The sequence below is a fragment of the Zootoca vivipara genome, chromosome 1 (assembly GCF_965207765.1).
Source record: "Zootoca vivipara chromosome 1, rZooViv2.hap1.1, whole genome shotgun sequence".
Classification (NCBI taxonomy): Eukaryota; Metazoa; Chordata; class Lepidosauria; order Squamata; family Lacertidae; genus Zootoca; species Zootoca vivipara.
In genome coordinates, this window is record NC_142582.1 from 1,084,263 (window position 1) to 1,110,088 (window position 25,826).

The following is a 25,826-nucleotide window of genomic DNA, read 5'->3' on the forward strand; positions in this document are numbered from 1 at the left end:
CTGATGCAGTCCCGGGTTTTTCTGTGCCAACTTTTCATTATTCCTCTTGATACTGTTTTTATTCATTCTGTTCACATGTCCATTGTAATGAGTACCGCATTTGTAGAACAAAGGCCAGATCAGCTGCTTACAGGTGAAACTCGGAAAATTAGAATATCGTCGAAAAGTGTTTATTTCAGTAATGCAACTTAAAAGGTGAAACCAATATATGAGATAGATGCATGACATGCAAAGCAAGATATGTCAAGCCTTTATTTGTTGTAATTGTAATTATTTGTAGTTGGGCAGGTCAATTATAAATGGAATGTAATTAATGAAATGTAATAGTGATGTTTATTTTTGTATTATTGTAACTATTTGTTTTAATACTGTGGAATTTTCAAAAGAAAGCATTTGTAAAAATTAAAAGAAAAATAAAAAATAATAAGTTGCATTACTGAAATAAATGCACTTTTCAACAATATCTAATTTTCCGAGTTTCACCTGTATTTGCCTTCCACTTATTTTTCTCATTTAATGCCCAAAGTAAAACTGTTGTGCTTGTTTTTTTAGAATCTACTCAAACCAGAATACAAAACCAGAAACTGAATGATGGAGCTGATACTTCAACCACTGATCAAAAGTGAACTTCCACATTATGTGAATTGTGTGTTTTGCTGTATCTTTATCTTGCCATTTGCTAATTTGAAATAGTTGGGCTTTATAGCCAATGTTTTATAGCAGTATGCAATATTAGCTACTTAATTGCCATATATATGGGTTTTTTTAAGAAAAAAATTTCCTTGCTTCCAAATGCAGCATTGGTGTTTAATACTCTTTTATTTATACAAATTCCTTAGAGAAAAGGCATCTGAGATTTAAGTAGACAGTCAAAATGCACTTGTGTTTTAAGAAATGTCATTTCAGTTTTAGACTTGCAAGCACTATTTACCTATTTTATGCATTAGAAACAAACATGCGAACAAAAAAGCAGTTTGTACATAATTTAATTACACATGCAAGGGCTAAGATCTACAATGATATGTATAACTTGAACATGAGGTGTAAAAGCTGATTGTACTTGAGTGGGACTGGATCCAGCTCACTGTGTAGCCATACTACTGAAACAAAGATGCTGTACCTCATTAATATTTCCACCTTCATTCCTTTTGTTTTCAAGCACTTATTTGCTTTTTGTAATCTGGTAGGCTTCTGGAATTTTACTGAAATGTACTGATAGGCATATTCACCATTTTCTTTTCTGCAGTACAAAATACTAAATGTGCTCTTTTCCATCCATATCTTGAACAAAAAAAGATGTTAAAAGCTTTCATGCAAATAGGTAGTTGGATTTTAAAGCTTAACTAGGCTATGAAAATGAAACCCTGGGGTTTTACTAGCAATAAGTTTAAGATTTTGGCTACTAAAGTTTAACTATCCTATTATAATTATGTATTGAAGCAAAGGTGACCACTGTTCATTGAAAGTATTATTCTTTATACAGATAAATATTACTGCTTCAAGGATTAATTTCACTTTTTCATGTAAGCAGGGATGGTCTTCATGTAAGCAGCAGTTTATAGTTTTCCTTGTAGTTATGTCCTTGAATTCTCATAACCACGTGCATTTGATTTTGGTCCTAGGATGGCTTAGAGGTGAACTATAAAAATGGATTTTTTTTCTCACCTTTGTCTCCAAGTATGGATTATTTTCATGCTGCATGATATATGGGCTTATAGGAAAAAACTACATTCTTGAAATTTTTATTTCAGTACAATAAACATTTACAAACATTGGTTGTTTAATGTTAATAGTGACTTCAATGCAGTCAGATTGCTAGCAAAATACTAGTGGTGTAACTATTTTTAGGGCTTTTTCACCTGTAGTTTATTAGGGTTTTAGTATTATTACAATACAGTTTCCTATTCACTTGCCGTCCTGGTCCCTCCCTCCCTCCCTCTGCCCTCATGCCCTTTTGTTGTTGTTACATTTCCTCTTCAGTTGTTCAGCAGAAGTGTTCAGGTTCACATGTTCAGATAAGGGTTAGGGTAAAAGAGGGTCAGTGCTCTGAGTTCCAGATACAAATAGGCTGGAAAGGTTTGCAGCTCCAAAAATATCATTCACAGCCCTTGAACATTTCCCTTTTTATGCAGTTTACAGAGCAGAATTTGTTCCCCTGTGTGGTCTTGGATCCAGCTTTCCACACTTCCCAATGGAGTGGTTATTAAAGGTGACATACAGTACTACCTAGTGAGGTGCCAAATCTATCTATAGTTTTCCAATCACCCAAGGTATTTCAATGAGTGTTGTTGTCTTCCTCTTTTTCTGATGCTCTGCCAAGCTCTCGCCAGCACTGGAAATGAGGGCGGAGGAGCACTCAGCTGGTGGACATGTTCAGGGACAGCAAATGTGCTAGCTCCTTTGGGTCACTTTGCCATGGTTGCTGGCCAGCCAGCAGGTCCCTTTTCGGCCCTAGAGACATTGGATCTCCAAGGCTGGTCCGGTCAGGGCAGTTGTGGCAGAAGCAGGACCAAGGGATCAAACAATAGATCTCTCTTCAGCCTCAGAAAGGGAGAGCTGATGCATTCTGTGGCCACATGACGTCTTTCCAAGCATCACAGGATTACAGCCACAGTATCATGCAAAAACTCCTTAATTTGGTTTGAATAGTACACAAGGATGTTGATTTTCAGCAATGATGATTAAATAAGCAACTTTTATAGCATTATCTTACACAAGGTTTACTTGGCAGTAGCACTTGTGTCATGGTGTCACTGGGTTGGGTGGAGTTGTCCTGGTGAGGAAGGCAGGGGAGCTCTTCAAGAAGTGGGTGCTCCCCCGTTTCCTGCTCTTGCCTGTGCTTTGCTCCCCTTTCGCTCCTTCTACAGTCAGCAGTACTTTCTACAGCAGAACTTTAGCTCAGCAAGTCTGGGAGGATACCCACTGTGGGAAGAGCTTATCACTCCTGCCTTCTTCACCAGGACGCCACCCAACCCAGTGACCGCATGACACCCTTACAGATCTACTTTTCAGGTAAAATACCAGTCGTACTTTCTACCAATGGAAAGTTTAAAAGCTCTTGTAGACTAGAAACACCATTTTTCTTTGCACCCCATTTCACTTTGGTGACAAAGACAAAACAGTACTGTGGCCTTTCTTTGACCTAAAATATGCACACGTATGTATCAGATTTTGAAGCAGTTTTCAAGTTCCCACATACATGGAAGATCTTTAGAAGACTAGTTCTAAAAATACACCTTAGTCAAACACACATGAGTATTTTCTACCAGTTGTAACAGTGAAGGAACTAGCTCCTGTTGAGATTTCCCTGTAAGAGCGTGTGATTAGAGAAGGTTAAATTTAGATATCTGAAGCCGTAGAAGTGGGAGTGGAGGAAGAAGAGTTAAGCAAAGTTTAGTAGTTAAGGGGCAAGAGCTCAGTGCCCCCCCAAGATCTGCAGGATAAATTATACATAATTTATACAGGTTGGCAGAATTTCAAACCAGAGTTAAAAAAGGTAAGTGAACAGAATCTCTTCAAAAATCCACTTGTTTTCTCCCCCAGCCAACTTCTTTTCCATAGGGCAGCTCCACTGCCTCCTTCTTTTACAGTGGAAAAAGAAGGGACAGCAAATGTGCTAGCTAATGGAAATGTGCTAGCTAATGGAAAGTGGATTAATCTGTTCCAGACGGGTCTGCGGGGTACTTAAACTGAAAGTACTCAAACCGAAGCGTACTTAAACCGAGGTATGACTGTATTAATGTTCTGACTTATTAATGTAAAATATTTATCGTCCTCCACCACCCACCTTTGGGTGGATGGAAGTAGAGAAGTCATTTCTGCTGCAAAAGGCACTCACTGTAGCTTGGAGTACAAAAGAGGTTTACAATGCTGCTCCTCTTGCCTCTGAGGATTATAGGGTGTGACAGGCTAGAAATGACAACCACAGCAGAGGCTGGTATAATAACCAAATTTACCTGCAAATGAGGAAAACACCAGTTGCTGAAAAAATACTGTAGGTTCTGGTTGCTTAGTGCATCTCAATGCACGAGGCTACGTACCACTGCAGTCACTTTTGTAGACGGCTAATAGCGGTGGCGCTTTTATGACACTTGCTTTTAAGTGGGTTTAGATTTCTGAAAACTAGCCTAGACTTAAATCAGGGAGTAATTTTTAATTCCCTGTCAAAAGTGGGCTATGGCCCACAAAAGCTTGCACCATTGTTGCAGCAAAGAGACTGATGGAGTGACACCATTTGAATTTCACTTAGGATAATATATTGCTTTGAAGGATTAATTATTTCCATGTCCAAGCTAAAGCCAAGAGATGGCATCCTCTGCAAAGAGAGTAGAACATAGTGAAGTGAATAGACCAAGGGGTGCTGTGTCCTTTCCTAGGTTTCCATGAGTACTAAGAGTCCCTTATTGGGGCAGCACATTGATTCTTGAATGCTGCCAATGCAAACTCCAAACAGCATTTCTGCAAGGTTTTTCAAAGCTGAACAAGTGACAACGGAAGACGCAACAATATCCCCCCCCCCGGGGGGGAGTGGCTATGAGAGTCCCGCTGCCTTTTTTGCTCCATGAAGTTAGTGGCTATGTTTTGCGAGCCAAACTACATTTCAGCACTTACTTTGCGAGTCTCCCTTCTGAAAATGCCTTGATTTTCTGCCACTGCCCTTCCTTCAGTTTTTAAATGCTCCCACTTGGCTGGCTTTGCTAATGAAGTTCTTCAGAAGGTCATGGTCCATTTCTGCAAAGCCTGATGTCTGAGTAACTACAGTCAAGTGGTTTATGCAAAACCGAAAGCAAAATTCCTCTAATTCCTAGGAAGGAAATAAGTATTACATATGTTAGCAGAAATGGGACCACCCAAAGTGAAGCGACATGGCGAATACATTTTCCAGCTGCTGCTGCTGCTGCAGCCCCTATGCTGACATTGGGCTAAATTCAAAGTAAACTCTTGATGGCAGCTGCCACCCATGGGCTGGTAACTCCAACTGTGGGTCATCCAAATCAAGTGATTCAGGTTTTTTTACCTCGTGGAATCCAATATTCTTAATATTTTGTACACTTGTTGAATGATCAAAACTACTAAGTTTAAATCTAAAATTTTATTTTTTTATCTCATCCCATTTTTGAGTTATGTGGGTTTGAATTTTTTTAAAAATGACAATTTTGGCCTTGCCAGACTACACAAAAACCTTGAAAGCTCAGCCCAGAATTGAGATATTTCAAAACTAAAAATACTGATCTCTTCAGAACCTTTAATATGCTATGTCACATGATGGGCTTAGTTTAAATTGTAAAGTTACAAAATTTTAAATTTTATAAAGTGATTTAAAAATTAATATGATTACAAATTTACCAAATATGTATTATTTAATATTTGTAAGCGTTACCTGTAAAATTTCATCTTGGGATCTCAATGGGATCACATTTTTAAAAAAATTTTTTACATACATGTCTACCTTATTGGGTTCTATTTAGGAAAAATAGGTCGTCTTGGAGTAAAATATAGCAGAATAAACAAGACTTCAAACTATAATATCAGTTACTTCAGGCATTTCTTTAGAAAGTTATTCAGTTAAAAGGTACCTGAAAAGCTAGTCAGGCTTTTAAAAATGTGTTTCAAAGCCGAGTGATAGCTTGCTGTTGCATGACAGAATTAACGCTTTGAAAGAATCCTTGTTAGTACTTCATTTCAAACAGTCACTGGATCATACCGTAGGACTGCAGAGTTGAAAGGGACCCCATGGGTCATCTAGTCCAATCCCCTGCAATGCCAAAATCTCAGCTAAAGCATCTGAGCCCATTAGCACTAAGCCACAGTTCAGTATTTGCAAATGCAGCTAATATTGAAAAGAAAGTTGGCTCCAGTAATATGAACCATACTCAGCAACCTGAATAAGAAAAGAAAAAGTATTTGAAAAGAAATTGTTACAACAGAACTATGAAGGCTGGATCCTGGCCACCCAGGAGCAGAGCTCTTCCTAATAAAAGGCAGAAGAGAAGTGAGTTTCTCTGGTGGCCCCTTCCCCTTTCCATTCCCCCAGAAGTTGGGGGTGGGGGTGGGGCATTCGGAACAACAAAGAAGGTAGAGCTGGGAGCTGCAGGAAGAATGAGGAATGGGTGAAAATTGCCTCCATACAAAAGGAAGGAACTTGCTCCTCTCTGTAAATGGAAGGAGTCCATCCCTTAGTTACAGGAGAGTTAGTATAGATCCAACCCTTGCTATTTAAGAATCACCACTTAAAAGTTCTTCAATAATAATGTACCGTGCACCATGAATACACAAAAACAGCTCTCACAAAGGGACTGTTCAAGATATTTTTAAGTGTACAAGTTCTGCTGAAAATGCAGCTTGTGGCTGAGCTACAGTTTTCCTTTATTTAGCACATTTCAGTGCAGATAATGTGTTGTAGTGGCTATGAACAGAAAGGGCAGGTCACTAGTGCCTGGTCCCATGAAGACACCCACGAAAGCTAGTCTAGAAGGAAGAGGGGAAGGGGAATGTCTGCAGCTCTCTGACCTTTTTGATAGCTATTGGATATCTTGTAAACCAAAAAACCCCTGTGACCTTCTGATTAATATTTGTGCTGTACTTTCAAATGTTCAAACTTCTTTGCATACTGTGTCTTCTTCTCATCCTTAGGACAGCCAAGGAAGATAGGCCAGGAGTATTCTCTCCAGATTGTAGATGGGAAGCCGAGGCTCAGAAAATGGCCCTTTGCCCCTGGCAGGACGCGGATAAGTGTGCCCTGCTGGAAGGGGGCTGTCATCTGACTGGGGAGAGGAGGGCAGTGGTTTGTGGAGGTAAGAATCAGAGGCAGGAGAAGCTTCAGAGCTGGAGGAAGAGGAGGAAGGACAGCCAAATGCTTCCCACCCTCCCCTGCCCCACTGTCTCCCAGAAGCAGGAGAGGATGGAAGGGGGAAGGACAGAGGCGGCTTCCACGCAGGTGCCAGCTATGTTTGCACAGGCTGTGGGGAGAAGGGGCAGAACCTGGTGGAGGGAGAGTGCTCTGCAGTTGCTGCAACTGCTCCATAGAGTCCAGACCTGGGAACAGCTGCCTAGAAGATACTAGATACATGTGCTTAGGTATCCTGAGCTATAGAGGCGACTGTGTGATCTTTGGCAATGAAGAGTTAACTCTGCCATGTGCATTCCTTGGACTGGGAAGCACCTCTGACAGCCACCTGGAAGGTATATTACAAAAGCAAAATTCAAACTGGGCCCCTCCTGATTCATAATCATCATTTTAATTTTAATAATAATCTTATTATTTATACCCCACCATCTGGCTGAGTTTCCCAGATTAGTCTCTTAGTTACCAGATTATTTTCAATACCAAGGGGTCTCAAACATCACAAGCAGCCTGTCTCTGCAGGAAACTATTAAGCCTCATGGTAAGCCTCGTTCCTACCTTTGCTTCATACTTGACTGCAGCGGAAAGAAGGGCGATTGCATTCTCCTCGGAAATTCCCTGCTTGATTGTTTGCTGGCAAAGCTTTTTCAGTCTATTTTCACGGTAGAAGGTTGCGAGGTCCAGCAGACCTGCCAGGAGAAAAGAGGGGCAGGGGAAACACAGGTTAGAAGGAAAGGAAACATTTACGGTAATAGTTCATATTTCCAGTGGCACACAAACACCCAAGCTTTTAGGGATGTTTTGGACAGACAACATGCTTGCTATTTGCATTCCACAATTTTAACTCATCCCTATTTTTCTGAGGTTTTCCCAAAACAGAAACTCTGGATCTTAATACAGTATAACTGTCCAGAAGGGGAATAAGGCAGGAAAAATGCTATAGTCCTGTATTTCTTGGATCAAAATGGGTAGACCACAGCTTTATAGCTTAACAAGCTGCATAGTTGCTTCTTGGGGGAACCATTTAACATGCTTCCAATTTCCGGAATCCTGGTTGCCCAGGCATTCAGCTGAATGTGCAGCAGTTGCCCCCTTCAGACCTTCCTACTCAATGGGTGAAGATCTGAGGTTGCAGCCAGGACAAACTTGACTTGGTCTGCCTGTGATCAGTCAGGACTGAGCAACCCCCACCCTGATTCCTGAGGCCTAAGAGCCTCTTAGCAGAAAAAGTAAGGCAGGCTATGTGTGTTGTGAAAGCAACCATTTCCTCATTCCCTTTTCATCACACAGACTTGCGTGACAACAGCCTGCACCCCCCCCCCCAAACAGAGTCTGGAAACTGCTATGCATTGCATGTTCCCGTTATATAAATTCTGTGTTGTGGCGAGTTTTGTGATGTAATGTTTATGCAGTGTTCCTTTTTGAAAATGAAAAGGGAAATAATTGAGCTTTCACTTCTTCTTTTACGGAAGATGTGAAAATACTATTGGGTCTTCAACGTCAACGGTCATATTATCAATTGAGCAATTATGCTGAACACCAGCATAACTGTGATAATTTTTTAATCAAAACTGCAGCCTGGGGAGAAGCTGTGAGGAACGACAGTGATTTAATTTTGCTCAAGTATGCAAATGGTACAGTAGGAAAAGTAGGGATGCTGAAAATAATCAAATAGGGGCAAAGCCTCTTAGCTGACCTGCAGGTTAGTTGAGCAGTACACCTGGGGCTCCTCCTGCCCCCACCTGGGGCAGGTGGCCCTCTGGCTCCCTCATCTGGAGGGTAGGAATTCTGTACTGCTAAAGAGAATAAAAGACAAAAGGGAACAGAGGGTGGGGAGCACCCTCTAAAAGGCTTCCAAACCCCTTTTTTCCTGGTCTCTAGCTCTCTCCCCAATCCAGACTAAAATATCTGGAGTTGAAGGTCTGGGGCTGGCTGCTGCTGCACTACCCCCATGCACCAGCTGTTAGGCAGGGAGATGGAGCAGCTGAAAAAAGCCCCGCTGTGCCTCAGGTCTCTTCAGGGCTTCCTCTGTCCTCACTCTCTTCGGGCTCCAGCTACAAGGACTCTCTAGCTCTCTTCACACAATTTCCAAGTTTAAATTATTGATTTCTCAATGCCACGTGTATACATGACGGCGCACAAATCGATCACATGTAAATGGGGGGGGGTACGCCTATATAAACAAACGAATGATCAGAATAAAAAAGGGCTATTCTCAAAATATATGAAGCATTAAAGAGTATCACAGGCTTTTCAATACATTCAACTACTTTACATTTTAAGCTTGCTGAAATGAACTCCAGCTCTTCCCAATGAGCCCATTTCTTCCAATTACCTACTGCATCTTCAGGAGGAAGACTGATGCTGTCTGTGTACAGGTATTCCAGAAAGGCTCGGTAAACGGGATATGAGAATTCACTTATTTCTATAATTTCATCGTTGTTGTTGTTTAGTACTGAACGGAAGTGCTCACACCTGAAGAATTACATACAAAAGGAAAATAAGTTTTGTTACTGGCAAGCAGCTTGATTCTGGTTGTAAAACAGAACAACAATGGCACAAGTTCCCACGCACTTCCTCAGATGTACAAAATGTTATCCTGGGTTACCAGATGTATCAGAGCTCCACCAATTTTGCAGGTTCTAGAACTCCACAAACTCTAGCAGGATGCCAACTGTTAGCAGCCAGGCTCACCTGACTCAGCATCAAGGTGGCCCAACCAGAGAGAAATGATTGTTCGCTTGGCAGAAGAAGTGCTAACAAAACATGGACTAAGAAATTATGTAGCACCACAAAGATTTTAATGCCAAGGGAGAAGCAAAGTAGAAGCTAACAAAAAGGGAGAAAAAAAGGGTGGGAATATTAGTTCCATACCTAATTTTGAGAAGGACTTTATGAACATGAATGTATTTTCCATCCACTTGAAATCTCACATCTGCATTATCTGGACTGTCAAATTCCTTCTTTATTGACTGAGCTACTGTTAAGTGGTCATCAGGCTCTAAACAAGACACCAATGAATACATTTAAAACACACTGCCTCTCCCTTCAGCCCTCTGTTCACATGAACCAATGCAAAACCAGCAGGCAAGAGCATTTCAAGGAAAAGGAAACTGACAATAATGCAGGCAACCAAGGGAGAGAGGGGACAGCCTTTCAGCCATTCTGGCCACATCAGGAGTTCTTTGCAGAACAGGAATTGTCTATCTTGGCTTGAGACCGAGATGGTAACCACATCCTCATTTGTCACGTAATCAGCTGAAGTTCCCACAATTTACACCCACGGCCCCAGGCCCCAACCTAAAAAGATGAAGAGCAGAATGGAGCAGACTCCAGTGCAACCAGGGGTCTAAGGCTCCCACCGCTGGCCAGGGGCAGGCAGTTAAGTGACCAAGGACCTGCAGAGCACTTCCTCCAGCTCTGCCGCCAATTCTGAGCCCTGGCTGAGCTGAATACCAGCGATGATGGATCTGATTATGAATGCCAAACCAAAGTGCTAACACAGAACTGCATTGAGCAAAGAAGGAAAACGACTCCATCCCTTGCTGTGAGCCCCTCCATCATAGGCTCAAGTCGTGTGTGTGTGTGTGTGTGTGCAAATAAACCATATATCCTAAAGACACCAGTGTCTCTTCTGTGCCTCATTTCCACAAACTCAGGCTAAGTGGCGAGACTCTTGGAATGCTGCAGTGCTGTGGAGTCTGGGGTGCCATGTAACACTCTTTCTCTGGATGGTGTTGGAGGCTTCCAGCACAACCCCAAAGGTCAATCACAACAGGGTGGGGCAGCCGTTCAGAAACCGGGAAGAACCTTTTGAAGCATCCCTTGCCCCAATGCTGCCTTGGCCAAGTGCCTGCTCTAAGTAGAAGGAGCAGCGCCAGTACCGTATTTGAGGAAGTCGTCCTCCCCCCCCAATGTTGATGGGCATTGTCATTCATATAGTGTGCATGCACTTTGTCTTGAGATCAATTGCAGTGGTTCTCAACCTGGGGGTCCCCAGATGTTGTTGGACTACAACTCCCAAACTGAGGACACAGTGGTACCTCGGGTTAAGAACTTAATTCATTCCGGAGGTCCATTATTAACCTGAAACTGTTCTTAACCTGAGGTACCACTTTAGCTAATGGGGCCTCCTACTGCTGTCGCGCCGCCGGAGGCCTGGAGCACGATTTCTGTTCTCATCCTGAAGCAAAGTTCTTAACCCGAGGTACTATTTCTGGGTTAGCGGAGTTTGTAAACCTGAAGCGTCTGTAACCCGAGGTACCAATGTAACTCCTTGCAGCTACAGCAACTCGACTGTCCCAAATGTTAGCTCACCAGTCTAGGAAGATAAAGCACAGAGGCATTTGCCAACTACTACCATGGAAGATGCCCATTTTCTTAAGGACCTGGAAGTGTTTGCTGCTGCCACAAGTCTTATGGGTTGATCCTTTCCAAGATGGAGGCATTGGGACAGGGAGAAAAGGAGGCAAAGTAAAAAAGGGAAAGCTGCACCAGGGAGCTGGGCAAATAAACATGTGCTTTTTTAAGCAAATGAAAAGCAAAGAGGAGAGCAGTAAAAGACAGAAGGCAAGGGCTAAACTAGGCTAAAGAGAAGAGGAGACAGAAATAGGAGGCAGAATGAGCTGAGCTTGTAGGAGAATCAGCAGACCCTGAGCGAAGGCAGGAAACAAACTGAGAGACCAGCAGGAATTTTAGGATTGCGTTTCCTGCCTTCTGAGCAGTAGGAGGCATTCGTGTATGCAACACATACATTGTTTTTCAGGCTGACCTCAAGCAGTTCACAAAAGATATTTACAATGATAAGGGTTACTTTTTTAAAATTACAACAAAATGGGAAAAGGAAAAGCGCTTGTGACTGCCTCTCTTGGGGCAAGATGGTTCTGCAGAAGCGCTGTGGGAGCTGGCTGGAGACAGTTCACCAGGCTGCTTCTCTTTCTTCTTCTTCTACTTCTCTTTCTTGAACGGCATAATCCCTGACTGGCCATGCTGCTAGGAATGATGGGGGTTGTAGTCCAACAACACACAGGGACCCAGGGTTGAGAAAGGCTGCTCTAGGAAGATGTGCAGTGAGCGGGGTGGCCTGGGGGGAATCCCAGGGGTCAGAGAGACAGGCTTATGGGCCTGTGCATTTTGGCCCCAGGCTCCCTACTCCTGGCCTACAGGTGAGCTTCTTGCAAATTCTCCTTTGTGGTTCTGCAGTTGCTCAGACCTGCAACACAAATAGGGAAGGGCTTTCCACAGCTCTCAGAATGGTCAGCCCTGTCCCATTCAGCTGCTTTCCAACTGCTATCACAGCAGTGGCGCTTGGAGCTTTCCTCTCCTCCTGGGGAGATTTAAGAGCACATTCTGCAGAACACCAGGCGGAAAGGAGCCTTCAGCAGTCCAAGTTAAGGAGGCAGGTGCCCCTTAGGATCATTAGGGCAGAAGGCCTGCCTTTCCCCTCAAGAGAAGCCATGTTGGTGGAGATAGAGCCAGCCCTGACAAGGACGTGGAGCTTATTTCTTCCACCAAGCTGTGATCCAAACTATACCACTAAAAAGAATGGTATTTACATATCTTCAAGAAATAAGTAATATACAGCAATGCAAACAGAAAAAAAATGTCTGAAGCTCACCTACTGAGAGGAGACGCCAAGTCACTGCAGGAGTAGCAAAACAAGCAAACACATCATCCGTGCAGACAAAGTGGGTGAGATGCGGCAGAGTGAGAGACTGCCCCCGGCACTGACCCCACATGTACACTTGGCCACCCTGGGTTTTAGCAGCAGAAGTATGAGCAGAGTGACATGCAGCAATCTCTACGACTCTATATTTAAAAGCAAACATAAAAAAACAGTGGCATAAGGACAACATGCAGTGACAAAGCTCAGAAGTCCTAGGTGCCGGTGGCCATTGTTCACTTTGGTGGATAAAATGCATATTTGGAACCTAATGCCCGTTTCTATCCCTTGCCTCGGCTGTATTTCTGATGGCCAGACTTGCATTTCTAGGCACACGTATCAGTTATAAACAAACTCTCTTTAGACTCTGCTTCCTTGTCCTAAAAATCTTTGGTCAGGCTGCGTAAACACTGCACATTGTTTTAGCAATTCTTGTTTTTACCTGTAAGCAACCTTGAGCCCTGTCGGGGAAAAGTGGGGGGTGGGGTACATATATAAAATCCCACAGTTACTGCAGTACATGCTACAAATTCTGCTTATTGCTTGATTATTAGCAGGATCCTACCTGTCTTTATCCACAGGCACAGGAGCAGGGTAGGACTGGTTCCCTCTATTCCCAGTGCCTAACTGGCCATAGGAATTTGCTCCCCAGGCATACAGCTGACCTTTGTCCGTTAGCACTAAGGTATGTGCATAGCCACAGGCAACCTAGAAAAAAGTACCTAAAATAATTTGTATTCTTACATTTTTGCATTTTACATACCAGAAGATTTACTGAAGCTTTTAAAAGCATTTCTGGAGAAGTATTTATTGAAAAAAACCAAATGCGAAAGACAGTTGAATCATTTATCACCATTCAAGATTCACAAACAGAATTCGAGATGCTGAACTCTCTGAGTTTGTTAGAAATATCAGCTTCCAACATATCACAGAATCTTCTGTCTGCATGTGGCAGGACATAGAGTGAATACAGATCGACACTCAGGCAATGTGTAAATTCAGAACTGACAGAAGGCTATCATGACCTTATGCAGGATTAGGAACAGCCAAGGAAACAGAAAAAGGCAGGTGGGCTGTCCATTTCAGGATAATGGTATTGTACTGATAACGCAAGTCACTTTTGACAGTATCTTTGTTAAAACATTAATTTCTTTGACGATATATTGTAGTGCAGAGTGCTCCTTTTTGAGACTCCAGTAAAGCAGACCCTCTTCCAAATACTTTGCTCCTTCCCTGTCTCCCACACACCAGTTCAGCCCAACAAAAGCCAATCAGCACTAAATGCCAACTGGGCATGGCTCACAGAGCTGTTTTTAGGGTCCTTCCCCCTTTGAATGCCTTTCCTAAATATATTTTGGGCTTCTGTAAACCTGCAGCTTCCCCTAGGCATGTTGCCACCTTCCCTCCTGCATTGGCTGCATCAGTATCCACACTTGGGAGGACAGGCTTGCTTATCAGTATATAAGATGAAATACATAGCCTATTTTAGCCCATTTTAACGAAGGCCTGGCAACAAATGAAACCTACCCGCTGCACATGGATGCCTTGCAGAGCTGCTATTCTGCAAGGTGTTGGTTGATTGCCGCTATTGCCCAATCCAAGCTGGCCATTGCCATTGTATCCCCAGACATAAACCTTAGAAAGGAAGATAATTCCAATTAGTTTGCAGGAATAAGAGCAAAGAAGAGGGAAACAGAATCCCCTATAATCTTTGTGTAATTCATTAATGACACTTAAAACAAAAAGTTTTAAATGCTAGAACCAGTTATGTACTCCATGGGACCTTAGCGTTCACCTGAGATGCATCTAACAAGAAAAGATCCTGCCCTGTCCAATATATCTATGTGTACAGGAGTGATGAAATGACCCGCTTGATCAGGGAAATATCTGAATGCTCCAATTTGCTTGGGTAGATGCTGCCTTCTAACCTTAGCATTAGCTTAGAGCACACACTAGCTAGACTTCTCAGGTTGCAGAGGCAGCGCTGTTCAATGGTTTCCAGCATTTGTCCCTAAACTGATCCCATGAGCGGCTAGAGCACCTGGCTTTTCTTTTCATCTCACTTCTAATTTGTATACCGCCTTTCTATAAGGCAGGTTATAAGCTGTAGAGACGACAACAAAATATACAACAAAGGTCACACATCATATAACAATCCAATCCAAGGCAAATAAGCCATAATAAAGAATATGACCTTAAAATAAACAACTTACTGGTGTGTAAAATAAAGCAATATGCAACGATCCATTTAGGGTATACTGTATTACACTATTAAATTTACTCCCTACATATCAGCAAATAATAATTAAAGAGAAATTCACTCTCAAACAATAACAATAGATCATTACTAGACTATAATCAATAAAAATAAAAGCCAGAAAACTTAGAATACTACAATACATAAATGAAGATCAAACTAAGCAACAAAGTCACATAGCTTATAAAAGTGCAACATAATGTAACTGGTCCCTTGGTCCACACCCAGTTCCTGGTGAGTCTCCCAGGGGGTCCCTCCACTCACAGTTCTTTCTCTAGCCTCTGCCCCTTCCCCTTCAGCAGCTTTCAACTTATCAGGCCCTTTAATGCTTATGTGCTGTGGATAGGAAATTACCTGAGGAACTGCCCCCAAATTAGACCTAAACAAAATCTGCAGTTTTACTACTCCCTTTCACCCACAAATTTGATTTTTAGAGCAAAGAGGATGATGGCCATTTCCTCTACTTTACCATGCAAGCAGCAGTGGGGGGGGGTGGCACTCAACCCTGTGCTATTACAATTGTCCCATCACCGCAAGCATTTCTTGCCAGACAAAACAATCTCCGCTCCTTCCCCCCACATGTTGACGTGACCCATGCACCCCAGAGCTGATTTGGAGGAGGGAATGTGTGGGGCTGGGACATGAGGAAGCCTCACCGTTTTAGTGGGACTCCCTGTGCTGCCTCCAGCTGCTGCAACTATTTTGTTGGATCTGGTCCACAGAGTGAATTAAGAAATAAATGGGGAAGTGGATTTGCAGTTGTTAAAAGCTCAAGGGAACAAAAAAAAAAACCTTCACTAACTTGGACAGCTCAGAAAGAACCCAGTCAGAGAGGTTCCCTTGGAAGAACACTTAAAAGTTGTGACAGAAGGTAGCCCAAATCTACATAGCTACCAATCTGGTACTGACAAACACCCTATCCCCCAGTTTAACCATCAAAATCTGTTTTCTGGATTCAACTGGATTCAACCTGTTGACAGTCTCTAGACAGCTGTTAACAGACTTCATGAGGAGCATGAAAAACAGAGCTGCACTCTGTCCACATACAGACCTAACACTCCAAACTTCCAATACAGAATTGCTCCTTTGCTTCATTTTGTCACCTAAGGTGAACTGGGAAAGGAGATCTCACCAGAGGCTGTCACTGCGTGACCCCAGTGGCAGCACCAGGGTGGGGTGGGGGGCAGGATTCTGCTACCTGAGATGGCTGCTTCAGTTCGGCTCATGGGCAGACCGGCCTGCCACCTGCACTGCCTCTTGGGCACCTCCAATGCAGAGTCTCTAGTCACTGAGATTGGTACTTCCTTGTGAAGATGGGGGCAGAGCATTCCCACAGCTCTGCCACACAGCACAACATACTTGCACTACCCAGCATGGGGGAAGGAGAATGGATACCCAATTATCTTCACCAGGGGCCTCTCCTCATCCCTTCTGAAACACTCTTCCTTGCAGCACAATGGACTTTCATTCAAATGCTGTGTAAGAGGAGGCACAGAGGACAAGAAGGACTCACAAGCTTCTCTGCTCAAAACTGTGCCTAGCTTGGAGGGAGGAGTTTACACTGGTGAAATCAGAAATTGAGCCTTTATGCCAGGAGGAAGCACTATTCTGAATGTTAAGAGAGAGTTGTTCTCCAGACACCAGGAGGGAATATTCTATCAGAATCTATCTAACCAGACTTATTATAATTAAATATCTGTCTTAATTAGCAGCATTGTCTACTGTAGGGGGACACAGTCAACGACTTAAACCCCAATATTACACACCATAAAGAAAAACGGCCCTTTTAATTCTGAAGAATTCTCTTACCTCCCCATTTTCTACCACCGCCATTGAGCACATCTGGCCACAAGCAATGTTAGTTGCAATCTTGCTTTTTAAGCAGCTAGTGACTCTCCGTGGTATTGGCTGGTTGGCTGTTGAGCCAGATCCAACTTGCCCTGAATTGTTGTAGCCCCATGTATAAACCTGTAAAGAAACAAACTATATTATATGGTTATAATCCCATATTGAGAGAAATGCCAGGTCCATTTAAATTAAAGGGACTCACTTCCAACAAACATGTTTAAGATTGCACTTATGTCAAAGACAAATGCTAAATTAAATCTCAGTTGATTTAGGCCGATGGAAATTTTTGTGACTCAAAATTTTCTGGAAAACTCATGTCACTGATAGGTCTGTGAAGAAATCATCCCAAAAGCAAACAAATAGAAGCAAATATTATTTGGAAGTTACATCTCAAAAAGAGCTCTTTCCTTTTTGGTTTCTTGATACTAGATAAGATTGGCTCTTGTTTGTGGAAGCAACTACTAGGACAGCAATGTGAGTATTCATGTATCTGAGCTAGTATCCCACCATATCTGGGATTCCCAGAGCAGATATTAACAATAATATAATATAGTACATTTAAAAACACCACACAATCCCTTGTCTAACCTCAGAAACTAAGGAAAGAGACTTTGTTGCAGTGGTTCTGTAGCCCAAAAGGGCTACTAATGTAGTAGCCCAGTGAACTTTCAGGTGGCTATCAGCATACAATTTACACCCCAGTTTTATCCAATCCAGAGTGCTTGCCCCTTTTTGTTTCAGATATAAAATTCCAAAGTTACTTGAACAAGATTCCGATAGATTTTCTTACCTCTCCATCAGATGTTAAAACCATTGAATGATGTGAGCCACAGGCAACTTCAATCACTTTTTTGTTTAACAAGTTGGTGGAGATTTGGCAAGGAACTAAACTATGGTTGGTTGTTCCATTTCCCAGTTGACTATAAGCATTATGTCCCCAAGTATATACTTCTCCTTCTACAACATAAGAAGAAAATAACTTTGAAAACATTAAAGCTATCTTTTTCCCAAGTAAAGAGAAAAAATAAACAATGACTGAAGCTTTTTGTTCCATATATTGTCCTCTGCTGTGATTTAACCACTATGTACACAGAACACGATTAAGGGCAAATGTCCATTCAAGCATTAGCAAGCATTAATGGAGACAATAATGGTTCAAATAAGTAAAAGGGATGGGTTGTGCTCTATTAGCATTCCATGTATTGTCAAGCCTTCAAATGAAACAATTTAAATCTTGAAGAGAATGTGCGAGGTTATATTTTTGGCAAAGTAAAATCTCCATGCTTACTATGCATCTCAAAGTATAATATTCTCTCCTACTGGAACTTTCTCCTGTAATGTGACACGAGGCAGATCTCTTAGGTTTAGTGTTGCAATCTCTCATTGCTAAAATAAAATAAAATCTCATTTATCTCTACAGTGCATTGATCCAGATTCACATCCTCTCTACCACCCACCCTTGTAGAACTGAATCTACAGGGAAAGGCCTGCTGGAACCAGTTCGGTCTGGGACTGGAGGCAGCAGCTACACAAAGCTTTTCAACTTTGCCCAGCTTTGCACAAATCAGTCACACACAGCAGCTGTCAGCAGAAAAGTCTGCTCAACCCTCTTCTGGGATTTTGAAGGCTTCTACAGTCACTGGAGGAGGAGGATGTTCAGCTTTTCCTCACACTAATATGATCGGGGGGGGGAGGGAACATAATAGGTCATGGATCGGGACAGGGTGGGGGCAGTCACAGGGATTAGCCACAGCAAGGCATGGCACGGTCAGCTAGTTAAGATCTAAAATGCTTCTGTTTAAGGATGCACAAACACAGATTCTCATGTGCATGTGTTAGTAATTAAGGATTTGTTTGGTTTTTACAGTCAAGTAGTATATACATTTTATTAAATAAATAAATGGATACTGAATTTGCTTTTCAACTTGGATACTGAATTTGCTTTTCAACTTGCTTTTCAGTGGGTGTACTGAATGAGTTGAATCCTATTTTATGGATGCTGATGTCTTATATACTATATTATTTCATTTGTTCTATGTAGTATCTTCAATTTTTCCCTTTCTAAACAGCTTTGCAGTCTTTTCTGGTGAAAAGCAATATATAAATACTTAGAAAAAAATTTGTTTTGTTTTTTTGTATTTTAAGCATAGGGCTTCTTAGGGGGCAGAAAGGCACACCTCTAGGAGGAAAGTGCCCCATAGCCTTTACAGGCTTGAGAGCACTGAATCAAGAGCACAGAAAGGGTAACATGGATATATTCTAAGAGTTAGGAAAGCCTTGCTCTTTTCCTTAGCGTTTCCACATGTTGTCCCTTGGTGTTTCTGAATCTGAGCTTGGCTTCACCAGCAAAATATGGTTGTTCCTTCATTATCTGCTTTTGAATCTCTAATAGGCAAAACATTATTAACACAGACCATTTTCATTTATTATCATAAGAGTCCCAAGATCTGGACCATCCAGGTGGTAATATGCCCATGAAAAAATAAGGAACTAGACTCAACAATCACCCCATAATCGAAAACTTAAAATGTTCTTTCTTATCAGTGTAAAGAGTACCGTATATACTGCTTTTCTCTTACAGTTGAAAATTAAATATCCCTGTCAGAGTAGACTAACAGAGTAGACTAACCACAATGAAAAGCACACAACGTACCAGTGGTCGCAGCAACAACATGGGGGCCACTTCCATAGCTGAGGCAGGCTAGTTTTTTGCCACACAAAGTATCTAACCTTCGAGGTTCAATGCTGCTCTGTGTGTCACCGATTCCCAAACAACCACTGCAGTTAGTGCCAAGCACAAAAACCTGTCACACAGTGATACTGTTAGTACAGAAAATATTTACTATCATAGAATTTCAGTCTGAAAGTTTAATAAAATAGTTACACTTTTTAAGATTTTGTCAGATATTTGTTAAAGAAAATCAGAATTCTGCAGCAAGGATAACTGTTTGGGCACAGTAAAAAATTGTGACATCCACGCCTAGTGTACCATTTACTGTGCTTGCAATGGGAAGAAGCCAGGCATCAGGCATGACCTTGAAGTCTTGTGCCCTGGAAGTCTTCATCCAATGCCTGTTTAGACAAACATGATGTAGAGGCAAACAGTTATTAATTGTTGTATCTCCAAAAGTTACCTCATCATTCTCAGTTGCATAAAGTACTTCATTGCCTGCACTGCCAAATACACAGGCCTGGCGAATTAACTTCAACTCCTCTTGAGAGCGGAGAGCAAATATTGGCCATTTCCCAACATCCAGCATCTGTTTCAATAAAAGCAAAATATTGTAGATCAGTCTAAATAGGTTAAATGCTTCTTTTCATATTGTTTTTTTTAAAAAAAATCACAAGTATTACATTGTTTTGAAACAGTTGTCCTGTTCATTTCACTAAAGATAAAAGTGAATATAAACTAAGCAAGAAAAGGCAGCCAAATGACAAATGAAAAACAAATAGGATAGCAAATTATGAACCTAATCCCAACGTTCCACAAGATGGAACAGCGCACAGTGCTCTCCTTTTCTCTTTCAGCGTTTTGTATGGTTTTTATTGTTGTTGTTTCCATGGGATGGCATTCAAATTTGTTGTACTATGTACAATGACAATAAAGTTATATATATACACACACACACACACACACACACACACACACACACAGTGGAACCTCGGTTTATTAACACCTCGGTTTATGAATTTTCGCTTTATGAACGCCGCGCACCCATCTGGAACGGATTAATTCATTTTCCATTACTTTCAATGGGAAAGTTCGCTTCAGTTTATGAACGCTTCAGTTTATGTATATATACTGTATATATACATACATACATACATATATATATATATATATATATATATATATATATATATATACACTGTATATATACTGTATATATATATATATACCGTATACTGTGTATATATATATATATATATATATATATATATACACACACACACACACACACACACACACACACACACACATCACTTTAAAACTACTTCCTCCCACTTTATAGGTATTTAAATGCATGTACAGTGGTACCTCTACTTACGAATTTAATGCATTCCGAACACACATTCGTAAGTCAAAAAAAATTGTAAGTCAAATCCCATAGGAATGCATTGGGAGAAAAAATTCGTAAGTAGAAGCAACCCTCTCTAAAAATTTGTACAGTAAGTAGAAAAAAACCTATCTAAACCGCATCCAAGATGGCGGACAGAGCTCCATTCGTAAGTAGAAACATTCATAAGTAGAGTTATTCGTAAGTAGAGGTACCACTGTATCTGGTACAGTGTTACCTCGGTTGTCGAATGCTTCGAAAGCCCAACGTTTCAGTTTTCGAACGCCGAAACCCTGGAAGTGAATGGTTCTGTTTTTGCACGCGCCTCAGAAGTCAAAGGGCTTCCGAGGTGTGTTTCTCCATTTTCTCTTTGGAATTTGCCAACCGCCCATTGCGGCTCAGTTGCCAAACGTTTTGGAAGTTGAACGGTCTTCCAGAATGGATTACATTCAACAACCGAGGTACCATTGCACTATGATTTGTAGGTTCTCCTTTAGCAATACATGCTTCGTTCACATAATCAACTCCTTGGGAGCCAGCTCCTGTTTACTGCATGTCAGTCAATACACACAGAGAAAAGCATTCATTTCCAACCCTACAAAACATCACAATACTTTACTGTGGGGTGGTCCAACCCACAGCCCATTGAATGAGGTTCTTATAAACATGTTACATGTAATTTAGTTCCTTTTGGGGCTGAACAGAAGAAGATTCACAAAACAGAGACTGAAATCTGGGTTTCCTGTTGCCGGAATTCTGTTGGGACTGCAGCAGCACAAGTATACTCAGAGAGCAGTTCTCTCATGGACTGACTGTGATGTAGGCATACTAAAGACCGAATCGCTATGGCCTGTGAAGGGTGGCATTTCCCCTCTTCCCCTTTCTAGCAAAGTGCTGTACAACAACCAAGGTTCCTTGTATATGACTCACACCACAGTAGACTTCACTCGTGGCTCCGTGACGGGTGGTTTCTTGGCAATTTTCATCTCTGAATCCAGGGCGGCTCAGCTAAGTGCAGAGAGCGCAGCAGGTGAGCCTTGGCTTGAGGTTCATGGCACGGCACCCAACCTTCACTGAGGCAGCCTTGGGAGGGGGGAGGGGGAATGGATGCCCCAAGCTGCCTGTTCTCTTCACGCTTCTGCTGCTCAGGCTCTGTCCTCTGGCTCCATATTTCAAGGGTCCTAGTTGCAACTGCACACAGCTAAGTGCCAGTATAGCTGTCGCCTGTCCTTTGCAGCCTCAAGGGGCAGTTGACAGTGCAGCTTTTTTTAAAAAAAAGGCAGGCAGGCAAGTTGGCTGTTTGGGCTCACACAGACATTCAGGCTGCTTCTCGAACGCCGTGTAGCATAGTGTACCATGTATGTTATAGGCTCACAGGCTGCAATCCAAGACACCATTACTCTGGAGTAAGAACCACTGAAATAAAGGGGACTTACTCCCGAGGAAATGTGCACAAGTTCAATAGGTAACCTTTACAACAAGGACGGGGGAATCTGTGGCCCTCCAAATGTTGATGGTCTGTCACACCCACCTATGGTCTGTGTTTGTTGTGGAGGTTGGGAGGTTGAGGTCGGATAAGGGAAGGGGTGGGCTGCAGCCCACTGCCCACACTGTCCACAGCGCCCTTGCTGGGGGGCATGTGTGTGAAGTTAACTGTGGGGCAGCCGCCACTGCTGCTGGTTCCCCTTCTTCTAGTCTTTCCGTAATGGCCACATGTACTGTGGTGGCACCGGTAGTCCTATGAGGAGGGGAGGAAGCTCATAGCCTTCTACAATATTTTTTGCATAATATTTTGCATAATAAATTAATATAATAAATGTGTTTTAATGATATATTTTCAATTAAATATATTACTATTACTATTTATTGCAAACACTTTAATTTACGATATGGAAATTTAATTCAGTTCAGTTTGTGGCTCACAGGTTCTGTGTCACAGAACTCTTGCGGCCCACTTGGTCTGGGGTTGGACCACCCTGCTTTACTGTGAAGAACCAATCTTACCTTTTCAACATCAACAAGTCTTAGTTTAGATCATTTAGAGATGAAAGTCTATGCCATTTCTGTAGCCTAGAAAAATAAGAGGAAGAGGTGATTAGGGCAATCTCTGAAGCTCTGTCTGGCAACATCTCAAGATTAAAGCCACCCTCTGGGACATTTTCCCCATTATAGAAGTGAACAATAACCTGTGCATACAGTTTTTGAAATGTTGCTTTTAGAGTCCATACAGGACTGTGGCTTTATGCAGCAAACATATCTCCAGGGTGTCTTTCAACGAACACTAATAAATCCACTGTGTGCACCATCAGATAAACTAATTGGCTGTAGTTCTTTAGTGCACAACCAATGTCCCTCTGCAGATGCATGAACATCTTAAACAGTTCTGATAATAGACATAATGAGCTGACCCATCAAAATTCCTCTCTATCCGGCCCATCTCCAAGAGCTCAGGCTGGCTTACAGTTGACACAAACTAGCAATTCTAAGAACAAACAAAAGCAACTTATAAAATTTATGCACATATAAAACACACCAATGCCAACATTGCATAAGAAGAAAATAGTACAAATAAAATTTTAAATACAACTTCTATGTCCTGACTGCGCACAATCTTGCAGAAATCTACAGTTATGCTCTGACTCTGTGCATTATGGACCCGACAGATAGCCAAGGCAGCTGCTGAAATTTTGTTCTTTTATTTTGTATCTGATCCAGGCCAGAAGCGGTTTAGTCCTGCTGGCCACATGGAAGAGCTGTCTGTGGAGAAACGCCGGCTCCCTCGGCCTGGAAGCCAGATGAGCGCCGCACCCCAGAGTTGCCTTTGACTGGGGTTACCCCTTGACCTTTTCCCTTGTTGCCGGCAGTGGCTCTCTATGAAGGCAAGGCAGGGTGGTGCCTCCTTCTCCCCAACAGAGGGGCGCTTTTCCAGCCCCCCCTTCCCGCCGCCCCCCCCCGAATCCCGGCCCCACCCCAAGCCCAGAGCCGGGGGAGCAGGCCGGTCTGTGGCTTTCAAGCGCAGCATCTATCCACCCAGGGCTGTCTAGGGATGGGACTCTTCCTGCGCCCGCTTTCGGGGGCGCCGGAAGGGACGCGGCGAGGGCCTCGCTCGACTTGGGGCGCCGCTGACAAGGGAGGCCTCGCCGGCCGGCCCGACAAACAAGCACCACCACCTGCGGGGCTCCCTCGTCCCGGGCGCGGTTTGCGCGCAGCCCCGCCCGGCCGCCCTCCCCCCCCCCGAGGGGCGCAGAGGGACCACCCGCACCGCCGCCCCCGCCTCACCCGAGAGGCGCCTCCTCCTCGTCGTCGTCGTCCTCCCGGCGCTCGCTCCCTCCCTCCCTCCGCTGCCCGCCTGGCCTCGCCCTCGGGCGCCGGGCTCTTCCGCGGCGGCGCAGCTCTAGGCCTCGGCGTCCCCTCTGGCTGCTCCGTCCGACCGGCGGCCCCGGAGCCGAGTGTCCTGCCGGGGAGGGGGAGGGGGAGGCGCCTGCACGAGGCCAGAGGAATCGGATCCGGAGGTTCTTCGGTCCCCGGCACAAGGATCCAGGAGCGCCTTTGCTGCACATCGATCATACTGTACTTGCAATTCTCTTTCCTCGACAAAGAAATTGCCACACTGGAAGTTCAGGGTAGAAACAAATGTATGAAGGATTTTCAGCCTCAGGACTTGGAAGCTCATAAATTTATAAAACAAAACCTAACTTTTATGAACAAATTATAAAATAATTTCACAGTAATCCTTGTAGAGGTAGCCACGAAACATTTCAAAATGCACAGTAACAAAAAATGGGAAAAGTGGTGGCCATCTTCAAGGATAGAGACCAACCACTAAGCAAAACAATTGGCAGCTTATATTTTTTAATTCAGCACATGTCTGAGGCCGCTGTGCTGTATTACTAAGAATATTTTACCTCCATTAATTTATTGCTGTTGCTTAAAGGAAAATGCATTTTTGAGTCCTAGGAAACTCACAAGTAAAGCATTTTAAACTTACTTTGCACTGTGTGCTCTTTTTTATTTTTTAAAAAAGTGGTAAATGGGGTTCAGCTGCTTCATAGCAGACTTAATAGCATATTCCTAGGCTTCCTTAATCAGCCTAATGATGGGACTTTGTACTCTGCTATTGGGGCTCTCTGTGTGTTAGTCCCACGTTTTAAAAACAGACACCAGCTGGTCCCCCCTTTGTTAAACCACACACATGGGTCTCTAGAGGATTAAATATATTTAGCATATCCTTATGCCAATTTCCATCATAAAAGTGAATTGATGACTTAAATTATGGGTGGTTTGGCAGTCCTATACCTAGGATGCCTCTTTGGTTTATTTTCTAAGTAAAATCCACAAATCAATGTCACTGGATAGTGACTCAGATGTTATTGGCAGAAAAGCTCAGCTTCGGCTTCAATGGAAGGTAGAGAATAGGTGAAAATCATTTTTATAGATGTGTAGGAGGAAGAAAAGGACAAAAGGTCTGGAATTCTCCACACCCCTGACCTGTTTTTGAATAAATGACAAGTCCCATTAGATGGATGTTGTAGGAAAAGAAAGCAATCAAGACCTGGTAAAGCCACTTTATTGTCCTTCTTGGCACAGTAAACACTGTTACTGGTACATAAATTACTGCACTTGCATCTGGTGCGGCTGGAAAGATCTCACTAATTCTCTCTATCCGAAGCTGGTGCAACAGGGTTGGGCAGTTGGATTTAGATAAGCAAAGTAAAAGCTCAAGGGTAGAAATGCAAACAAAGTCTCTGAAGTTTGATACCAATTTATTGAAGGGATAAAACGGTTCTTGCACCTGCAGCTCAACTGTCTTAATGATTCATTCCCTGTACGGACATTGAGATGAGATACACAATTCAAGATGTATTGTGCCCTGAAACTGGTTAATTAGTGGCATTTTGATTCAGATTGTTGATAAACCAAAAATTTCAATACAATCTTCAAAAAAAGTACAGAACTAGCTTCCTATATGATTGTTATTTATTTGTAATATTCATCACCCACCCATCACCATCAGGTTCCAAAGAAGGCTACAAAAGTTCAGCATCCAGTCATAAAAACAGAAAAGCCTATTGCGATTAAAAAACACGTGAAACTATTCCAAATGTACGAGAGCAGTAAAAATCCAGCCAAATATATTTTATTATTATTTATTACATG

General features: G+C 42.6%; 2 protein-coding genes across 14 annotated transcripts in view; one reads left to right on the forward strand and one right to left on the reverse strand.

Annotated features, from left to right (window-relative positions):
* The window catches only part of RB1 (RB transcriptional corepressor 1), a 52,861-nt gene extending 51,089 nt beyond the window's left edge, over positions 1–1,772 (forward strand). For 2 of the 3 annotated variants that reach the window (XM_035139875.3, XM_088675612.1), the window contains exon 27: positions 553–1,772. In XM_035139875.3, the coding sequence (XP_034995766.2) occupies positions 553–626 (74 nt within the window). In that variant the 3' untranslated portion in view covers positions 627–1,772. The remainder of the gene's footprint in view (positions 1–552) is intronic. The other variant, XR_015951514.1, reaches the window with a different exon arrangement.
* RCBTB2 (RCC1 and BTB domain containing protein 2) lies at positions 801–24,054 on the reverse strand. Of its 11 annotated transcripts, none has more exons than XR_015951523.1 (14): positions 23,949–24,019; positions 22,674–22,739; positions 19,746–19,871; positions 19,265–19,415; positions 17,402–17,568; positions 16,573–16,731; positions 14,034–14,141; positions 13,072–13,214; positions 12,462–12,652; positions 9,719–9,845; positions 9,180–9,319; positions 8,541–8,640; positions 7,403–7,533; positions 1,727–4,804 (listed from the first exon to the last, which is right to left on the reverse strand). XR_015951523.1 is itself a non-coding variant. In XM_035139941.3 (13 exons), exons 3-13 carry the CDS (start codon positions 19,869–19,871, stop codon positions 4,664–4,666), a joined length of 1,584 nt encoding a protein of 527 aa, XP_034995832.3. In that variant the 5' UTR covers positions 22,674–22,739; positions 23,949–24,019; the 3' UTR covers positions 801–4,663. The 11 variants fall into 11 exon arrangements, 7 of the variants coding, with proteins under 7 accessions (XP_034995832.3, XP_088531755.1, XP_088531752.1 ...); XR_015951524.1 differs by lacking the exon at positions 1,727–4,804 and adding an exon at positions 5,747–5,881; XM_035139941.3 differs by lacking the exon at positions 8,541–8,640 and having other exon boundaries at positions 801–4,804.
* Positions 24,055–25,826: the final 1,772 nt, after the last annotated feature.